Consider the following 17,697-nt stretch of genomic DNA (forward strand, 5'->3'; position numbering starts at 1 on the left):
CACCCCTGAGGGGCCCCAGTGTTAAGGATCAGCATGGCAGATGTGTTGTTGCCTACCCTTACCACCTGGGGGCGGCCGGTCAGGGAGTTCAGGATCCAGTTGCAAAGGGAGGTGTTTAGTCCCAGAGTCCTTAGCTTAGTGATGAGATTCGTGGGCACTATGGTGTTGAACGCTGAGCTGTAGTCAATTAATAACATTCTCACATAGGTGTTCGTTTTGTCCAGGTGAGAAAGGGCAGTGTAGAGTGCGATTGAGATTGCATCATCTGTGGATCTGTTGGGGCGGTATGCGAGTTGGAGTGGGTCTAGGGTGTCCGGGAGGATGCTGTTGATGTGAGCCATGACCAGCCTTTCAAAGCACTTCATGGCTGACGACGTGAGTGCCATGGGGCGGTAATCATTTAGGCAGGTTACCTTTGCTTCCTTGGGCACAGGGACTATGGTGGTCTGCTTGAAACATGTAGGTATTACAGACTCGGTCAGGGAGAGGTTGAAAATGTCAGTGAAGACACTTGCCAGTTGGTCTGTGCATGCTTTGAGTACACGTCCTGGTAATCCGTCTGGCCCAGCGGCTTTGTGAATGTTGACCTGTTTAAAGGTTTTGTGTCACATCGGCTACCGAGAGGGTTATCACACAGTCATCCAGAACAGCTGGTGCCTGCTTCAGTGTTGCTTACCTCGAAGCGTGCATAAAAGGCATTTAGCTCGCCTGGTAGGCTCACGTCACTGGGCAGCTCGTGTCTGGGTTTCCCTTTGTAGTCCGTAATATTTTTAGAGCCCTGTCACATCCGACGAGCATCAGAGCCGGTGTCGTATGATTCAATCTTAGTCCTGTATTTACGCTTTGCTTGTTTGATGGTTCGTCTGAGGGCATAGAGGGATTTCTTATAAACGTCCGGATTAGTTCCCGCTCCTTGAAAGCGGCAGCTCTAGCCTTTAGCCCGATGCGGATGTTGCCTGTAATCCATGGCTTCTGGTTGGGATATGTACGTACAGTTACTGTGTGTGCACTTTCTTCGATGCACTTATTGATGAAGCCGATCAATGCCATTGGATGAATCGCAGGCTGGCAGGATGCCTAGTGGTTAGAGCTTTGGACTAGTAACCGAAAGGTTGCAAAATTGAATCCCCAAAATCTGTCGTTCTGCCCCAAGGCAGTTAATCCACCTTTCCTAGGCTGTCATTAAAAATAAGAATTTGTTTTTAACTGACTTGCCTAGTTAAATGAAAGTAAAATAAAAATGTAAATAAATTCCAGTCTGTGCTAGCAAAACAGTCCCGTGGTGTAGCATTCTAAAATAAAATGTGATTTGTCCTAAGCACAAGGTGTAATGATCTTGACGTTTAATCAGCTTCTTGATATGCCACACTGTCAGGTTGATGGCAAAGGAGAAATGCTCACAGAGAGGGATGTAAAACAAACTTCTGCGACAAAATGTTTGTGTATATGGCACATTTCTGGGATGTTTTATTTCAGCTCATGAAACATGGGACCAACACTTTACATGTTGCGTTTATATTTAGATATCGGCGCGCAGGTGAAATTGTTCTTCTTTTAGGTGTTATTGGTGGATTTCATCCAAAAAGGTATCCAGGCTGTATCACAACCGGCCGTGATTGGGAGTCCCATAGGGAGGCGCACAATTGGCCCAGCGTCGTTCGGGTTTGGCCGGTGTAGGCCGACATTGTCAATACGAATTTGTTCTTAACTGACTTGTCTAGTTAAATAAAGGTTACATAAAAAAATGTAAAAAAGTAAAAGTTGTATTGCCGCTACAAAAGGCACTGTTGTTTGTGCGCATGCGTGAAAATATACCTCTTGATTCGAATGGTATCTTTTGCCCGGAAACGATACCCGTATTTAGTGAAAGTTTTCTGGCTGCAAGCATGTTGGCTGCGCATTTTACCCGCCGTCATTGTTTTGCAATATTAGTCTTGAAGAATTAAGCGACATTTTTTGGGGGGGTCATTTCAGTCCATGTAGTTTTCGGGATAGGATATAGCAGAAATGCCTCGTTATGCTCAACTGGTGATGGGCCCCGCGGGAAGTGGAAAGGAAGCTACTAGATTATAGCTGCGTTATTAGATTAAGTAAAGTTATTTATCCACACAGCCTGTGGTGCTGAAATGCTTCCGTTATTTTCAATGGGTAGTTCGCTATTAAACTAGCTAACTAAACAGGTGTTTGTTGGTTGTTCCATGTCGATTCCAAAATGAGCGAGGCTATGTTTTACAATTAATGCCAATTAACACATTATTAACGATACCACTTGCTAGATTGTTAGTGGGCTAGCTAACAGAGTTGCAACCAATTATTTATATATACACTATTGGTTGCAACGTCAAGGTCTAAACTGCTTACAGGCACTGCCATTGCCATTTCAGAAATGCAGTTCAGGCACTTTAATAATGTGCTTGTCCTGTAGCGGTTACTTGATTTATCCTTATTCACTGTTCTCATATCATCATGTATGTTTTTGCCACCGATATTAAAGTCAGCTGTGGTTTCTATATATATCTCCCGCCTCTCCTCAGAGTACCTACTGCTCTACACTGATCCAGCATGCGGCAGCCATAAACCGCTCTGTACAGGTGGTCAACCTAGACCCAGCCGCGGAACACTGATTACCCGGTCGTGGCAGGTAAGAAAACCCATCTCTTAGGAGTTCTGATACTGTGATAGTACTGTTTTCTCTAACATTGAGTGGCACTGATGGCTGTTTTCCCACCCTCAGATATCCGGGAGCTCATCACGGTGGATGACGGTGATGGAGGATGAGTCACTGAGGTTCGGCCCAAATGGAGGGCTGGTGTTCTGCATGGAGTACTTTGCCAACAACTTTGACTGGCTGGAGGAGAGCCTGGGTCACGTGGAGGACGACTACATACTGTGTGACTGTCCTGGTAAGGTGCTTTTCATAGAGGAGGGCAAGGAACATGGCCTGGATGATGATGATGATGATGATGATGATGATGATGATGATGGTGGAGATGAAGTGAATAATATGGATCTGATTTTGATGTTGACCATGATGGTGATGGCGGTTGAGAAGTTTGGTGATGTGGTGAGAATGGTGTTGACGACGATGATGACAGTGTTAGTGGTGTCTGCAGGCCAAATAGAGCTCTACACACACCTCCCTGTGATGAGGCAGCTGGTCGAGCAGCTCCAGCAGTGGGAATTCCGTGTCTGTGGCATCTTCCTGGTGGACTCACAGTTCATGGTGGAGACCTTCAAGGTAATGCTAACACATCTTATTTCCAATCCCACGCTGCCTTTTATACAGGCGTTATAATATGCTATAACAGTTGTATTTTAAGTTAATTGAAAAAACAAGTGTCTCAAAAACCTAGTTCATCTCTGGTATCATGGCTGCGTTGAGTGCCATGGTGTCCTTGGAGATCCCAACAGTCAACATCATGACCAAAATGGACCTGCTCAGTCCCAAGGCCAAGAAGGAAATAGAAAAGTAGGTGTCAGAATTTTGTAATTCCTCCTTTTCATGTGTATCTGTTGCCTTGGTCTATGTCCATCTGGTTTTAAGTCTGTGTGTGTGTTTGGCTAAGAATGCATCCTATGCACAAGCTTAGCAGATCTGTATTGGCTGGCACTGACAGATCCCGCTCCATCTGGTTTTAAGTCTGTGTGTGTGTTTGGCTAAGAATGCATCCTATGCACAAGCTTAGCAGATCTGTATTGGCTGGCACTGACAGATCCCGCTCCATCTGGTTTTAAGTCTGTGTGTGTGTTTGGCTAAGAATGCATCCTATGCATGCAGATCTGTATTGGCCTGGATCCCGCTCCATCTGGTTTTAAGTCTGTGTGTGTGTTTGGCTATGCATCCTATGCTCAGATCTGATGGCTGGCACTGACAGATCCCGCTCCATCTGGTTTTAAGTCTGTGTGTGTGTTTGGCTAAGAATGCATCCTATGCACAAGCTTAGCAGATCTGTATTGGCTGGCACTGACAGATCCCGCTCTCTCCCGATGCAGGTACCTGGACCCTGACATGTACTCAATGATGGAGGACAACTCTGTCACCATTAGGAGCAAGAAGTTCAAGAAGCTGACCAAAGCCATCTGTGGTTTGGTAAGTTTTATTGTAATTAATCACATTGTCTGAAAGCTTTCAAAATACACTGAAAACATCCTACAATAGACCTATACAGCTAAAACCAACAATGTAAAAACAAGTTGACATTGAAGCTAAAGAAAGTTTGCTTTCTCAATTTAACCTAATTTTGCTAATCAATTCCTTTCGACAAAATCAAGACGTCAAGGGTCTTGTAAAACATTTTTGAATGAAGAATATTCAATTCATTATTATTAATTAATTTGAGCAAATTCAGACAAATAATAATCATTCATTGGGTAATTGGTCCTATTTCACACATGTGCTATTAACTGAATTCAATGTTTTCATCGTTTGACAGCCCTTTATGCCGTACAAAACCATGCATAGAGAGCAGGCAGCACTGGTGTCCATAAATAAGTCATGACCCCTAGTTTGTGTTTTCTAGATTGATGACTACAGCATGGTGAGATTCCTGCCTTTTGATCGCACAGACGAGGAAGGCATCAACATAGCTTTTCCATACAGTACGGAGAAGACTTGGAGTTCAAAGAGCCAAAGGTGAATACAAAACACATGTATGCTTAGCCCTAGAGGTTAGTAGAGAGCAGACTAACTCTATTCCTGTTTTGGGAAATAATGTACTAAGTTAGTAAGTCGACTCTCCAACTAACCAAAACCTTTCACTCATTCTCCTTTTTTCTCTCTCCTAAGGAGCCTGACGAGGAGCCAGACAACACAAATTATGATGATTTCTTCCAGGACAATGAAGAGGACTGAGATGATATATACATTACAAAATATTAAGTGCACCTGCTCTTTCCATGACAGACTGACCAGGTGAATCCAGGTGAAAGCTATCATTCTTTATTGATGTCACTTAAGTTAGTGTAGATGAAGAGGAGACAGGTAATAGAAGGCTTTTTAAGCCTTGAGACAATGGAGACATGGATTGTGTATGTGTGCCATTCAGAGGGTGTATGGGCAAGACAAAAACATTTTGAAGTGCCTTTGAACGGGGGGGTATGGTAGTAGGTGCCAAGCTCACCGGTTTGTGTCAAGAACTGAAACGCTGCTGGGTTTTTCCACACTCAACCGTTTCCCATGTGTATCAATAATGGTCCTCCACCCAAATGACGTCCAGCCAACTTGACACAACTGTGGGAAGCATTGGAGTCAACATGGGCCAGCATCCCTGTGGAACGCTTTCAACACCTTGTAGAGTCCATGCCCCAACGAACTGAGGATGTTCTGAGGGCAAAAGGGGGATGCAACTCAATATTAGGAAGGTGTTCTCAATTTCACCCGAATCCCTCCCCATCCCTGTCTGTGAAGCTCCACCACGTGACCTGTTGATTTTTGACTGTAAGCAGAATTTAATGGAAATTAAGAACACGTTTCTTGTTGAATATCTGGATTAAACTATTGTAAAACAACGTTTTGACATTTATTGCCATGAAAATGGTGATCAATCGCGCCACCATGTGGTCATTCATATATTGTCCACACCGCGTCTCTATTCGTTGGTCTATTTCCTGTCTATTCTGTTGGGTGGGACAGGCGGAAGAAGCAGCAGGGCGAGTAGCAGTAGTGTCCTGACAAACGCTTATATTTTTTAGTTTGCTGGGGCTGAAATATTTACATTAGTCTATCAAAATGCCGGTAAGTAACTAAAATATTATGACCACCTCTTAAATTAACAACCTTTTAAGTGTGTTCTCTGTAATGTAAATATTTGTGTCTTCCCCAATCTGTGTCGACCATAGCATTTTCTAGTTAGCTAACGTTAGTCATTTCAGTCTAACAAAAATAACGTGGCAACGAAATTGTAAAAATATTGCTTGATATTAGTCTGTAGTTGCCAATTGAATGAAAACCGGTCAAAAAGAAACATGTTAATTTATGCAGCCAATGGAGTTAGTAGTTTGGTGGGTTTAGCTGCTAGCTAATCTGCTAGTTTAGTAGCTGTAGCTCGGACCGCTATCCAGTACAGTAGAGTGCTGGCATTCTCATTTTGTCAAAAAGATCATCTCATAGTCATTATATATATATATGCATCAAATGTTTCACTTTCCTTTGCAGGCGTACCACTCTGGCTTGATGGATGGGGACACCAAGATGGTGGGGAACATGGCTATGCTGCCACTAAAAACCCAATTCAAGGGCCCTGCAGCGAAAGAGAGTATGTTTCAGCTAGCAAATTTAACAATTTGACACACTTTTTAAAGAGCTGGTGTTGACGTTCTTGCCTAATTTACCATACTCCACCCATCGGGTTTAGAAAATAGCCTACAAGAATGTACAAAGTTCTTGTGTGATATGAACAAGGTTTCGATCATAAGTAGGATATCTATCTTTCAACCTGTGCATTTTCTTAACTTCCACTTGACTGTGGTTACCTGGTGGTGCATGTTGCTTACTTATTAGGTGCCATGAGTCACTCAAGTGTTTGTTCTCTTTATTTTTTAAGTACTTGGCCAGCATCCCCTAACTTACTCTATTTTCAACTCCTCTTTTGTTATTTCAGGCAAAGATTCAGACATCATTGAGGAGGCCATCTACTATTTCAAAGCTAATGTCTTCTTTAAGAATTACGAAATCAAGGTAAGGCAACATTGAAATGTGCAATTTTTTTTTTTATAGCAAAATGGTGAATGTTAAAAATGGAAGTGGTCACCTGCTATTTATGGAATGAAGTCTGTTTGAGTATAATAGAGTAGACTACATGTTATAAGGAAGTTAATGTTTTTACAGTACCTAAACCTTTCTACAGTGGCTTGGCCTGTGGTATCCCGCATGCCCCAGCCTGCTTCTCTGAATATTGCCCATGGCAATACAGTATTCTCATAGCTCTGTTAGCAGTGCTTAGTTAGGCAGTGGCTGAAACTAGGTTCTGCTCTCATACACCCATAGACAAAGAGTACTCACACTTTTTGATAGCAAATTCAACAGGGACCCTTCATAATTGGAACATAACTGGAGCGAATATAAGGAGTTTTACTATGACTTCGGCTGTGCATGGCCGGACAAACCAAGTCGCAGGACGGAGGAATATTTTCTTTTTCCATAGAGAACCTTTTGCAAATTTCCTGTAATTCTACTAATTTTGTCATGTTGGGGGGTGGAGTATCAAATGTATAATTGGAGTATTCTAGTGGATACCAATATCCCTGTGAGCCTCCTAGGCCCATGCTGCCCAGGGTTAAAGGGATTCTCCAGTACTTTTGTATACTTTCTAGGCAGTAGTTCTGAAAGTAGTGCCCACAAGCTAAAAGTGGAGGAACAATATGTAATTTATTTGAAAAATACAATTTGATTCAGTGAAAGGTTTCTTTTTCATTTTGGTAAGAGATTAAAATGTAATGAATTGACAGTTATTTGCTGATGTAAAAATATAAATGTACCGTTTTTAGGTTGTCATATTTGAGGTGTGGTAGGGTCATGTGGAAAACGGGGTCCGCCAGGAAAAAGTGGTCTCAAGCTAAAAGTTTGAAAACCATTGCTCTAAACTTATTCCACAGAACCCTTTGAATTTGTTTTCTGGTTAGTAGTATTTTGAGTCTCTGCGAACTCCTACCCAAGACAACCCTGGACACAGCATGTTGACATTAGACAACAGAATCCTCATTACTATGGAATTAAGTGTCGGTCACAAGGCTTGGTGTATCATTGGAGTTATCAAACTTTTTTCTCTCCCCAGAACGAGGCAGACAGGACACTGATCTACGTCACCCTGTACATTTCTGAATGCCTGAAGAAGCTACAGAAGGTAACTAAATGAAATTAATTGATTGCCAACAGGCTTGTCAATGACCCCCCCCCCAAGCCAACAGGCTTTTCTAATAAAGCAAATAGCTATTGATTCCAAATGACCCCCCCCCTTAGTGATATGGAATGTTGGGTCCTCTGAACAATTCAAAGACATGATTTGTATGGTGATCTCCCCTCCTGAATTCTTGTTTATTTGCAGTGCAGCTCCAGGGGTCAGGGAGAGAAGGAGATGTACACCCTGGGCATCACCAACTTCCCCATCCCTGGAGAACCTGGTTTCCCTCTCAACGCCATGTATGCAAAGCCCAGCAACAAGCAGGAAGAAGGTAAGGAACTACAGTAATATTTCTTATTTTCAGTATTAGTAACACTATTCAATAGACTGATAGAGGTGCCACGCCAACCGTACATTAGTGTTTTAGGCTGCACTGTGTAGTATTCAGTAGTACCAGCAGTTGTGATTACGTTTGGTCAAGATCTGTTTTGTGTGGACCCCAGGAAGAGTAGCTGCTACTTTCACAACAGCTAATGGGGATCCTAATTAAATACCCCCATGGTTTTTCCTGATCAGAGACCATGAGGGCGTACCTGCAGCAGATCCGCCAGGAGACGGGGCTGAGGCTGTGTGACCGTGTGTTTGACCCCCAGACAGACAAACCCAGCAAGGTGAGACATCTGACCGCTCCTGTCACAATTGTTTTTAGTGGATTGATGGACTAACCCTGACTGTGACCTCTTTCTTTTTCCAGTGGTGGGTGTGCTTCGTTAAGAAACAGTTCATGAACAAAAGCCTGTCAGCTCCTGGACAGTAGACAATTCGGGTCTGAACTACTGCAAGGCAGATGGACTTATGTTTTTCGTTTTTGTACCTCCATTCGTGTGGCTGAGATGATTTTATACTGAAGAGTACATGGACATACTGTTGTCAGGTGGCTTCTTTGATCATGTTAAGCGATTGCTTAATGCAATAAAACAATTCTGAAAACATGTTTCGGTTGGTCTCTTACACAATCAAGAAAATATTACAGTTTTAAAAACTTTATTGGACTCAAGTTAAACAATGTGGGTGTAAAAACCTGTGATTTCACAACTCATGCCAGTCTTCACTCCACACAGGTGAATAGGTATAACTATTGGTACTATCAGTTAAACTATTGAGCGACAAGTCTTATTGCTTGTTCTAACAATCCATCACCACTTTCATTATTTTGATCCTTTGCATTGCATGAATAACTTGCGTAAGACTCAAAAGCATCTCCTCGTAGATAGAAATTGTGCTGTTGCAAAGGGCTAGTGTAATCTGCTTCCACAGGAGAAAAAGGGCAATACTGGTGTGGACATTCAACCAGAACTGGCATCACCTTATTCACATTCTTGAGACGAAACAAAAGACAACCATCTGAAATGTGATTACTTCTTTCTGGAGATGTTCACGGGTGACCGAAGCTTAAATAATTATTCTCACAAGGATAGATGACACTGAACACATGTCCCTGAAAATATCCTAGACAGGAAACTCAAGTGTACAAACTTCACATGAAGGGGAAAACCAAAAAGACATAACTTGATCTATAGTACATAATATTTACATATACAATTAGAGCGGAGATCTTTATTACAAAAAAAATATTATTTTCCTCATGCTAATATTCTTAGGTTTGTTTATCCCCAAAAAATGATTGATCAAAAATGGAAGAAACCAGACATCGCTGGAGACTGTTTCCTTAGCTCACAGGAAAACAACTTAAGGCAGCAGAGTGTATTAACCCTTTTGAGAGAAAGGACTTTGCAGAACACTTTGGAAGGAATGGGCTTCCATATGTAAAGAACGGGGGCAACGAAAGCCATTGTTGGTTAGTAATCTCTTCATTGACCACAATTGCATAAGAGACAAGTCGAAAGTAGATGGCTCAGTGGCAGGTTGAAAATAAAGAAGCTCTTCAAAACAAAAGCATGCATCTTGAGTTGTCATAATCATTTAAATAAATACGTCTAAAGTGAGAACTGGGCAATGAGCATGAAGGGATGTTTTTTCCTCCACACATCCACAGAAGAAATGAGACGACCCTATTTACACAACTAAAGAAAAAAGGGCTGGCTTTTTATTCCACATCTTCCTAAGAGCAGAGCACTGGTGCAAAAGTCTTTATTGAAGAGTGACATGATCGATCTCCCGATGTTAAAATTCTAGCTAAAAAATAAAAAAATAACAATTAGCTTGCAGACAAAATATAAATCAAGGGAAACGATAAAGCATCAAGACTGATAGGGAAACAAAACATTGAAGATGTACTATCCAGCCAAGGCACTGAATGGGTCTCAATTTCTGCAACGTGAGATTATAGTTGAGCGCTGTGTGGATCCAGAAAGGTACTCACTGGGTGTGTGGCAATGGTGGGGGAGTGGCGCCTAGTCAAACGCCATCTCCTGACTCTTTCGTACACAGCGAGCCACCTTCCTCTTGAACTCTCCACAAGGATCCTCTCTCCATTCTTTCTACAGGGCACAACACAACTGTACATTAAAAACCAGAGCTTCACAAACCCTCACTACTATCAAAAATGTTGTTCTACAAAAACAAGTCTGAAACTGACATTTCACTTGTTTCTGTAAATTCGTTGAGGCCATAAAAACAAGAAAACAACAGCACCGTTGTTTCAGCCTCATTGAATTGCCCCGTCTGCGAGGGTGTATGTCTGGGACTTACGGCTGCGTCCACATTGGCGGGTGAGTCGCCGTTCGGGTCGGCCAGCATGGAGATGACACTGATCATGATGGTCTCTACAGTGTGAATGGGCAGCCAGCGCTCCTCAGGCTTCTCATAGCCAAACTTGTCCTCTCCGGGCTCGTGCAGAATGGAGATACACACGTCACCGTTCTTTGCAACTGAAAGAGAAGAGTACAGGAATCAAACTGCTGACCAGTTGACTAAACACACAGGTCTTTAGCTGTATAGCACATCGAACAAAACTGAAGATCTTCAACTCAAATGTCAAATCCATTTTTCTGTATGTATCTGAAACACGGAGAACCCTTTGAACAAACTAAAGTAATTCATTAACCACTGTCTCAGATGGTGTCTGGCCAGTAGACTCCCAGAATGCATCAGCAACATCAGGCTGTGGGAAATTAAAAAACAAGACCCAATAGGAAGCACAATGAGAGAAGGAAGTGGAGCTGGATAGGACACACTGAGAAGAAACAAAATCAATCACACAACAGGCTCCAACATGGAGCCCACAAGGCAAACACTAAAGAGGAAGGCCTAGAACCACCTGGAGCAAGAGATGAAGGCAGGAGGTATGCCACGGCAAGCCCTAGAGTAAATAAATAGCACAGAGCAAGAGATGAAGGTGATTCATCAATGAAACCACTTACCATTGGGATGCCATATTTCTGTGATGAACTTCATCTTCGGAGGCCTATGTGGGTAGTCAAGGGGAAAGGTCAAGTAGGCTTTAAAGAAACCACCCTCGCTGTAAAGAAACAAGGTGAGAAAATGAGTGTCACTCATATAGGAGGTGCCAAGTGACAGTCACTATTTACCACAGACACAAAGTAAACCCCCACCTATGTATATAATTCCTCTTCTTAAAAAAGGGCCCCTCCCACCCCCAGAGGAAGTTGCCACCACTATTTAATTTCCTGTCCTAGAGATGAAATGCACATTTCGGTTCTACCTCCAAAGAATGACGAAGTCTATTATACATACTCATGAATTGGTCTATGTCTGGTTCTGGAGCTGTATTTGTCATAAACTTTGATTTAGGGATTTTTTTTGTGCCACAGATGGAAACCACTGGCCTCTCTCTGACATCTATTGTCATCTCCAAAGTTTTGGCATATTCCATCAACTGCGGCCGTGAATCCACCATAGAAACAGTTTGACGAGATGAAGATGAGGCTCTGGTAACATAGATAATAGGGCTGAATGGCAGGTACCCGGTTACACAGATTTACCGCCCAAAACCAGTCCCTTTCCCGGGATAAATAACTGCGAGAAACTGTTCAATTATCTATATGAACAGCATGGGGTGAAATGGAACTGTTAAATGATATGCGCTGTCTAAATTCTCTACGGCCTCTGCATGAAGAATCATCATGCTCAGGGTGGGGACAGACAGCCCATCTCATTATGGAGCGCAGGTCACAATGCATGTAGACCTACCATCTCAGTATGGAGCGCAGGTCACAATGCATGTAGACATACCATCTCAGTATGGAGCGCAGGTCACAATGCATGTAGACCTACCATCTCAGTATGGAGCGCAGGTCACAATGCATGTAGACCTACCATCTCAGTATGGAGCGCAGATCACAATGCATGTAGACCTACCATCTCAGTATGGAGCACAGGTCACAATGCATGTAGACCTACCATCTCAGTATGGAGCGCAGATCACAATGCATGTAGACCTACCATCTCAGTATGGAGCGCAGGTCACAATGCATGTAGACCTACCATCTCAGTATGGAGCGCAGGTCACAATGCATGTAGACCTACCATCTCAGTATGGAGCGCAGGTCACAATGCATGTAGACCTAACATCTCAGTATGGAGCGCAGGTCACAATGCATGTAGACATACCATCTCAGTATGGAGCGCAGGTCACAATGCATGTAGACCTACCATCTCAGTATGGAGCGCAGGACACAATGCATGTAGACCTACCATCTCAGTATGGAGCGCAGGTCACAATGCATGTAGACCTACCATCTCAGTATGGAGCGCAGGACACAATGCATGTAGACCTACCATCTCAGTATGGAGCGCAGGTCACAATGCATGTAGACCTACCATCTCAGTATGGAGCGCAGGTCACAATGCATGTAGACCTACCATCTCAGTATGGAGCGCAGGTCACAATGCATGTAGACCTACCATCTCAGTATGGAGCGCAGGTCACAATGCATGTAGACCTACCATCTCAGTATGGAGCGCAGGTCACAATGCATGTAGACCTACCATCTCAGTATGGAGCGCAGGTCACAATGCATGTAGACCTACCATCTCAGTATGGAGCGCAGGTCACAATGCATGTAGACCTACCATCTCAGTATGGAGCGCAGGTCACAATGCATGTAGACCTACCATCTCAGTATGGAGCGCAGGTCACAATGCATGTAGACCTACCATCTCAGTATGGAGCGCAGGTCACAATGCATGTAGACCTACCATCTCAGTATGGAGCGCAGGTCCCAATGCATGTAGACCTACCATCTCAGTATGGAGCGCAGGTCACAATGCATGTAGACCTACCATCTCATGAAGGTAACTTTTTTTCTTGCAACAGATAGGCCTGTATTTGTTTCAGCATAGTCTATGCTACAGTAATATAAAGACCGAATGAGCTTCTAATATACTCATCTCCATCTGGCTTTCGGGGGGGGTCACTTTTTTTGGTAAAGATTATTACTTTTTTAATTGCAGTTGCAGAGTTTTAAAACAGCCCATCACTCGTGTAGCGTTGCTTTAAAATCTGTGCACATGCGACCTCGCTCTCCTAGCCTAAACTCAATGCAATATTAGCCTTACATTTAGCCAATTAAAGATGGGTTATGCATAATCACCTCATTTATAGCCTCTGTATCTTGCACTATACGCAAGTGCCTGTGATCTGCTGGTCTCTCCTTAAAAAAACACCCCTTACCTATTGGAGTCCCATGCAGAACTAGCTAGACTAGAATAGCTTGCTGGACATTTGTTTTTTGCATTTATTATACCAACAGGCTATTCAAAGAGGGACGCAATCTCTTTTTTTTGCTGAATGTTAAATACAGCAGACAATAAAACTCACGGGTAGTATGAAAGAAAAGCGAATGCACGGTTAGGCTATAGCAGTTACTCATTCAGACCCATAACCATTCAATCTGGAAGAGAAGTGAAAGCCTCCTGCATCTAATTCTAGTCCTATATTATTCAAGGATGTCATGAAGATACATGAAATAAGTTGTCCTTAACTGTTGAAAGCGAGGAAGGAATGAAGAAACAAGAGAGAAAGAGGAGGTAGGCTAATAACCTTAGGGGAAACATTATGAAAGCTATTCATACAGTGAATTCGGAAAGTATTCAGACCCCTGGACTTTTTCTACATTTCGTTACAGCATTATTCTAAAATGGATTGAATAGTCCCCCCCCCCCATCAATCAATTAAACAAACTGAAATATCACTTTCACATAAGTATTCAGACCCTTTACTCAGTTCTTTGTTGAAGCACCTTTGGCAGCGATTACAGCCTTGAGTCTTCTTAGGTATGATGCTACATGCTTGGCACACCTGTATTTGGGATGTTTCTTCCATTCTTCTCTGCAGAGCCTCTTAAGATCTGTCAGGTTGGTTGGGGAGCGTCGCTGTACAGTTATTTTCAGGTCTTTCCAGAGATGTTAGATCGGGTTCCAGTCCGGACTCTGGCTGGGCCACTCAAGGACATTCAAAGACTTGTCCCGAAGCCACTTCTGCTTCGTCTTGGCTGTGTACTTAGGGTCATTGTCCTGTTGGACCAAGAACACAATAGGGTTCTTGGTCACCTCCCTGACCATGGCCCTTCTCCCCCGATTGCTCAGTTTGGCCGGGCGCTCAGCTCTAGGAAGTGTCTTGGGGGTTCCAAACTTCTTCCATTTCAGAATGACGGAGGCCACTGTGTTCTTGGGGACCATCAATGCTGCAGAAATAGTTTGGTACCCTTCCCCAGATCTGTGCCTCGACACAATCCTGTCTCGGACCTCTACAGATAATTCCAACAACCTCATGGCTTGGTTTTTGCTCTTACATGCACTGTCAACTGTGGGACCTTATATAGACAGGTGTGTGCCTTTCCAAATAATGTCCAGTCAATTGAATTTAACACGGGTGGACTCCAATCAAGTTGTAGAAACATCTCAAGGACGATCAATGGAAACAGGATGCAGCTGAGCTCAATTTCAAATCTCATAGCAAAGGGTCTGAATACTTATGTAAATAAGGTGGGGGTATTGATGAGGCATTTATTTTATTGAATCCATTTTAGAATAAGGCTGTAAGGTAACAAAATGTGGAAAAAGTGACGGGGTCTGAAAACGTTCTGAATGTACACCAACCAACCTTTTAAAGGGCTGGTAGTGAGTTCAGAATTCTATCACCTGAAGAAGCATGTGACAGAATCATGTACACACAGTGCACAGCTCAGCAAGTATGCATGTCTAGTGCATGTATTTTTAATACTGTGCACATGCTTCAGGTGATAGAAAATCTGAACACATTTACAAAAATTGAAATGATCCTTTCATGTGGATATATTGTCTCATTCTTACCTGCAAAAGGACCAACCACATGGACAACTGGTAAAGTAAATAAAAAAATATATATTCTGGCTTGTAGAGGTCGTGAGAGGAAACTTTGCTGAACGCTAATTGACCCCCAACGTTGAATCCAATGCAATTCAACGTGGGGTCTCCAGGTTATGCCTTCAACAGATAGAGCAGATTTGTAAAAAAAAACAACAAAAAAAAACACTCACAATAATGTATCTTGCGGGCCAATAACAACCACCTCCCACTGATGGATGTTATCATCGTCTATGAGACCGGCAGAAAATCCCTCCACAGGGTTCTTGTTGAGCTCTAAAAAAACAAAAAGGGGGTAAACAAACACGCGGACATTATTACCCAATACCCACCCCTGAACGTGTGATCTCCCTGATGCCATGTCATGCGTGTTGACAAGCTACAATTCAGCGAACGGACCAGTGAAAATCAACATGGGATGTTATGTTAGCTTGAGGAAATTACCTAGACGTGTGGCTACGATTCAAATAAAATAAAATAAAAAATAAAATAAAACGGCACACTTCTACACAAGTCTTCGCCAGCGAACGTACCGTCACCACCACGGTTGTGTGTCGCTAGCTGGCTAAAATGGCATGTCACGCGTTAACAGCGAGCTGAACACACACCAGCTGGGAATGTGCGCGTTGTGTACGAAGCCGTAGCTACGTTGACATTTTAAATACGAGTAATAAAAACAAAACATTATTTGACTACCCAGCTAGCCAAGTTACAGGTAACTACTACACTTGTTCAACTCGGCTTAATTTAGCTAGCGTTAAAGAGGTGCTCGCTTACCTGCCAGTTGTTTTCGAAGCAACAGGGATGATTGATCGGTCATTTTACGTGGATTAGCCTCCCTATAAAGACAACGAGCTGAACTGCCTCTAACATAAAATAGAACAGAACAAAGAATTGGAGAGAGAGAGAGAGAGAGAGACCCAAGCTAGCTTGTTACCGATGTTTTCAACAAGGCCTTATTGATCGTTTCACACAGAGAGGCACAGCTTCCGACAGCGAGGCCAGCAACATCCCCATACCCCGCATGCGCACTAGTCGTCCAGAGGGAGGGAGGTGCAAAAGCCTACAATCAGGGTTACCCAACTTGTGCGAGTAGATTTTATTTTAAACCGAACATTTTCTGAGCAAAACAAATTGTTTATGATGTGGTTTATTGTTGTACATAAGACTGTAAAAAAAAAAACACAAGCAAATAATCTCCCAAGTGATTGTAATGTTGTAAATCGGTTCCATAGTATTCCCACACCTAATAGAGATATTATGTAACGGATGTGAAACGGCTGGCTTAGTTAGCGGTGCGCGCTAAATAGCGTTTCAACCGGTTACGTCACTTGCTCTGAGACCTTGAAGTAGTAGTTCCCCTTTGCTCTGCAAGAGTCCTCCGCGGCTTTTGTGGAGCGATGGGTAACGATGCTTCGTGGTTGACTGTTGTCGATCTGTGCAGAAGGTCCCTGGTTCGCGCCCCGGGTACGGACGGAAAATTATACTGTTTACATATACACCAAGGACACTAAACATTAGGAACACCTTCCTAATATTGAGTTCGCCCTCAGAACAGCCTTAATCGGTTGGGGTGCATGGACTTTACAAGGTGTCGAAAGCGCTCCACATGCCCATGTTGACTCGAATGCACTTGTGTCAGGTTGGCTGGATGTCCTTTGGGTCCTTTAAAGGGGTGCTGGAGTAGAGGTTGACACGGGGGTGAAAATTCATTACTGTCCGGTCAATTGTTTTCCCGTTCTGTCCTGATCCCGCAACATTTCTATAACTTCAGAACTTTCTTGTTCCTTCCTGATTAAAACCAATCCAGTCCCATCCCGTGCTCATTTTTGCACGTAGAAATATGTAGGCTGTTGGTTTAGGAAGTATTTAAAATAATTTCAGTAATGCCATATGCAACTGTGATACGTGGTTGTCTCACCTATTTTAGTTAAATGCACTGACTGTTGGTCTAAGTCACTCTGGATAAAATGTTATTCTACACTGAACAAAAATATAAACACAACATGTAAAGTGTTGGTCCCACATTTCATGAGCTGGAATAAAAAAAAAACTGAAATTGAGGAGTATTTCTGTCCTTAATAAAACACTGTTGTGGGTAAAAACTCATTCTGATTGGCTGGACCTAGCTTCCCAGTGGGTGGGCCTGGCTCCCCAGTGGGTGGGCCTGGCTCCCCAGTGGGTGGGGCTGGCTCCCCAGTGGGTGGGGCTGGCTCCCCAGTGGGTGGGGCTGGATCCCCAGTGGGTGGGGCTGGATCCCCAGTGGGTGGGGCTATGTCCTCCGAGGCCCACCCATGGCTGCGTCATGTGAAATCAATAGATTAGGGCCTAATGGATTTATTTCAATTGATGGATTTCCCTATATGAACTGTAACTCAGTAAAAAATTGTTGCATGTTGCCTTTACATTTTTGGTCAGTATAAATGACCTATATGTATATCGATTAAGGCTGGATGAGGACAGAGACCCCAGCAGGATGGTCTGCTCAGCACAGCACCGGCATAAATCTGTAGCCTACAGCTGAGCATTG

At 43.2% G+C, this 17,697-nt stretch overlaps 2 protein-coding genes, 1 long non-coding RNA gene and 1 pseudogene across 7 annotated transcripts; 2 read left to right on the plus strand and 2 right to left on the minus strand.

Annotated features, from left to right (window-relative positions):
• Nucleotides 1-363: 363 nt before the first annotated feature.
• LOC118385522 (GPN-loop GTPase 3-like) lies at nt 364-5,427 on the plus strand (annotated as a pseudogene).
• A 156-nt stretch (nt 5,428-5,583) lies between these two features.
• LOC118385518 (actin-related protein 2/3 complex subunit 3-B-like) lies at nt 5,584-8,830 on the plus strand. Its single transcript, XM_035772725.1, has 7 exons — nt 5,584-5,734; nt 6,155-6,254; nt 6,600-6,676; nt 7,773-7,841; nt 8,043-8,169; nt 8,415-8,509; nt 8,593-8,830. Exons 1-7 carry the CDS (start codon nt 5,729-5,731, stop codon nt 8,653-8,655), a joined length of 537 nt encoding a protein of 178 aa, XP_035628618.1. The 5' UTR covers nt 5,584-5,728; the 3' UTR covers nt 8,656-8,830.
• A 35-nt stretch (nt 8,831-8,865) lies between these two features.
• LOC118385526 (ubiquitin-conjugating enzyme E2 G1-like) lies at nt 8,866-16,221 on the minus strand. 3 transcript variants are annotated; one of them, XM_052521525.1, is made up of 6 exons: nt 15,945-16,221; nt 15,341-15,443; nt 11,222-11,319; nt 10,551-10,729; nt 10,222-10,339; nt 8,866-10,034 (listed from the first exon to the last, which is right to left on the minus strand). In XM_052521525.1, the coding sequence occupies exons 1-5, from the start codon at nt 15,985-15,987 to the stop codon at nt 10,253-10,255; spliced, it is 510 nt and encodes a 169-aa protein (XP_052377485.1). In that variant the 5' UTR covers nt 15,988-16,221; the 3' UTR covers nt 8,866-10,034; nt 10,222-10,252. The 3 variants fall into 3 exon arrangements, with proteins under 3 accessions (XP_052377485.1, XP_052377484.1, XP_052377486.1); XM_052521524.1 differs by having other exon boundaries at nt 8,866-10,339; XM_052521526.1 differs by having other exon boundaries at nt 8,866-10,339; nt 11,222-11,265; nt 15,945-16,220.
• LOC127930797 (uncharacterized) lies at nt 11,326-13,056 on the minus strand. 3 transcript variants are annotated; one of them, XR_008139528.1, is made up of 3 exons: nt 12,512-13,056; nt 12,260-12,343; nt 11,326-12,133 (listed from the first exon to the last, which is right to left on the minus strand). It is a non-coding gene; the product is annotated as an uncharacterized LOC127930797 (long non-coding RNA). The 3 variants fall into 3 exon arrangements; XR_008139530.1 differs by having other exon boundaries at nt 11,334-12,133; nt 12,260-12,385; nt 12,596-12,672; XR_008139529.1 differs by having other exon boundaries at nt 11,334-12,133; nt 12,260-12,385; nt 12,512-12,584.
• Nucleotides 16,222-17,697: the final 1,476 nt, after the last annotated feature.

The sequence above is a fragment of the Oncorhynchus keta genome, chromosome 6, assembly GCF_023373465.1.
Source record: "Oncorhynchus keta strain PuntledgeMale-10-30-2019 chromosome 6, Oket_V2, whole genome shotgun sequence".
Classification (NCBI taxonomy): Eukaryota; Metazoa; Chordata; class Actinopteri; order Salmoniformes; family Salmonidae; genus Oncorhynchus; species Oncorhynchus keta.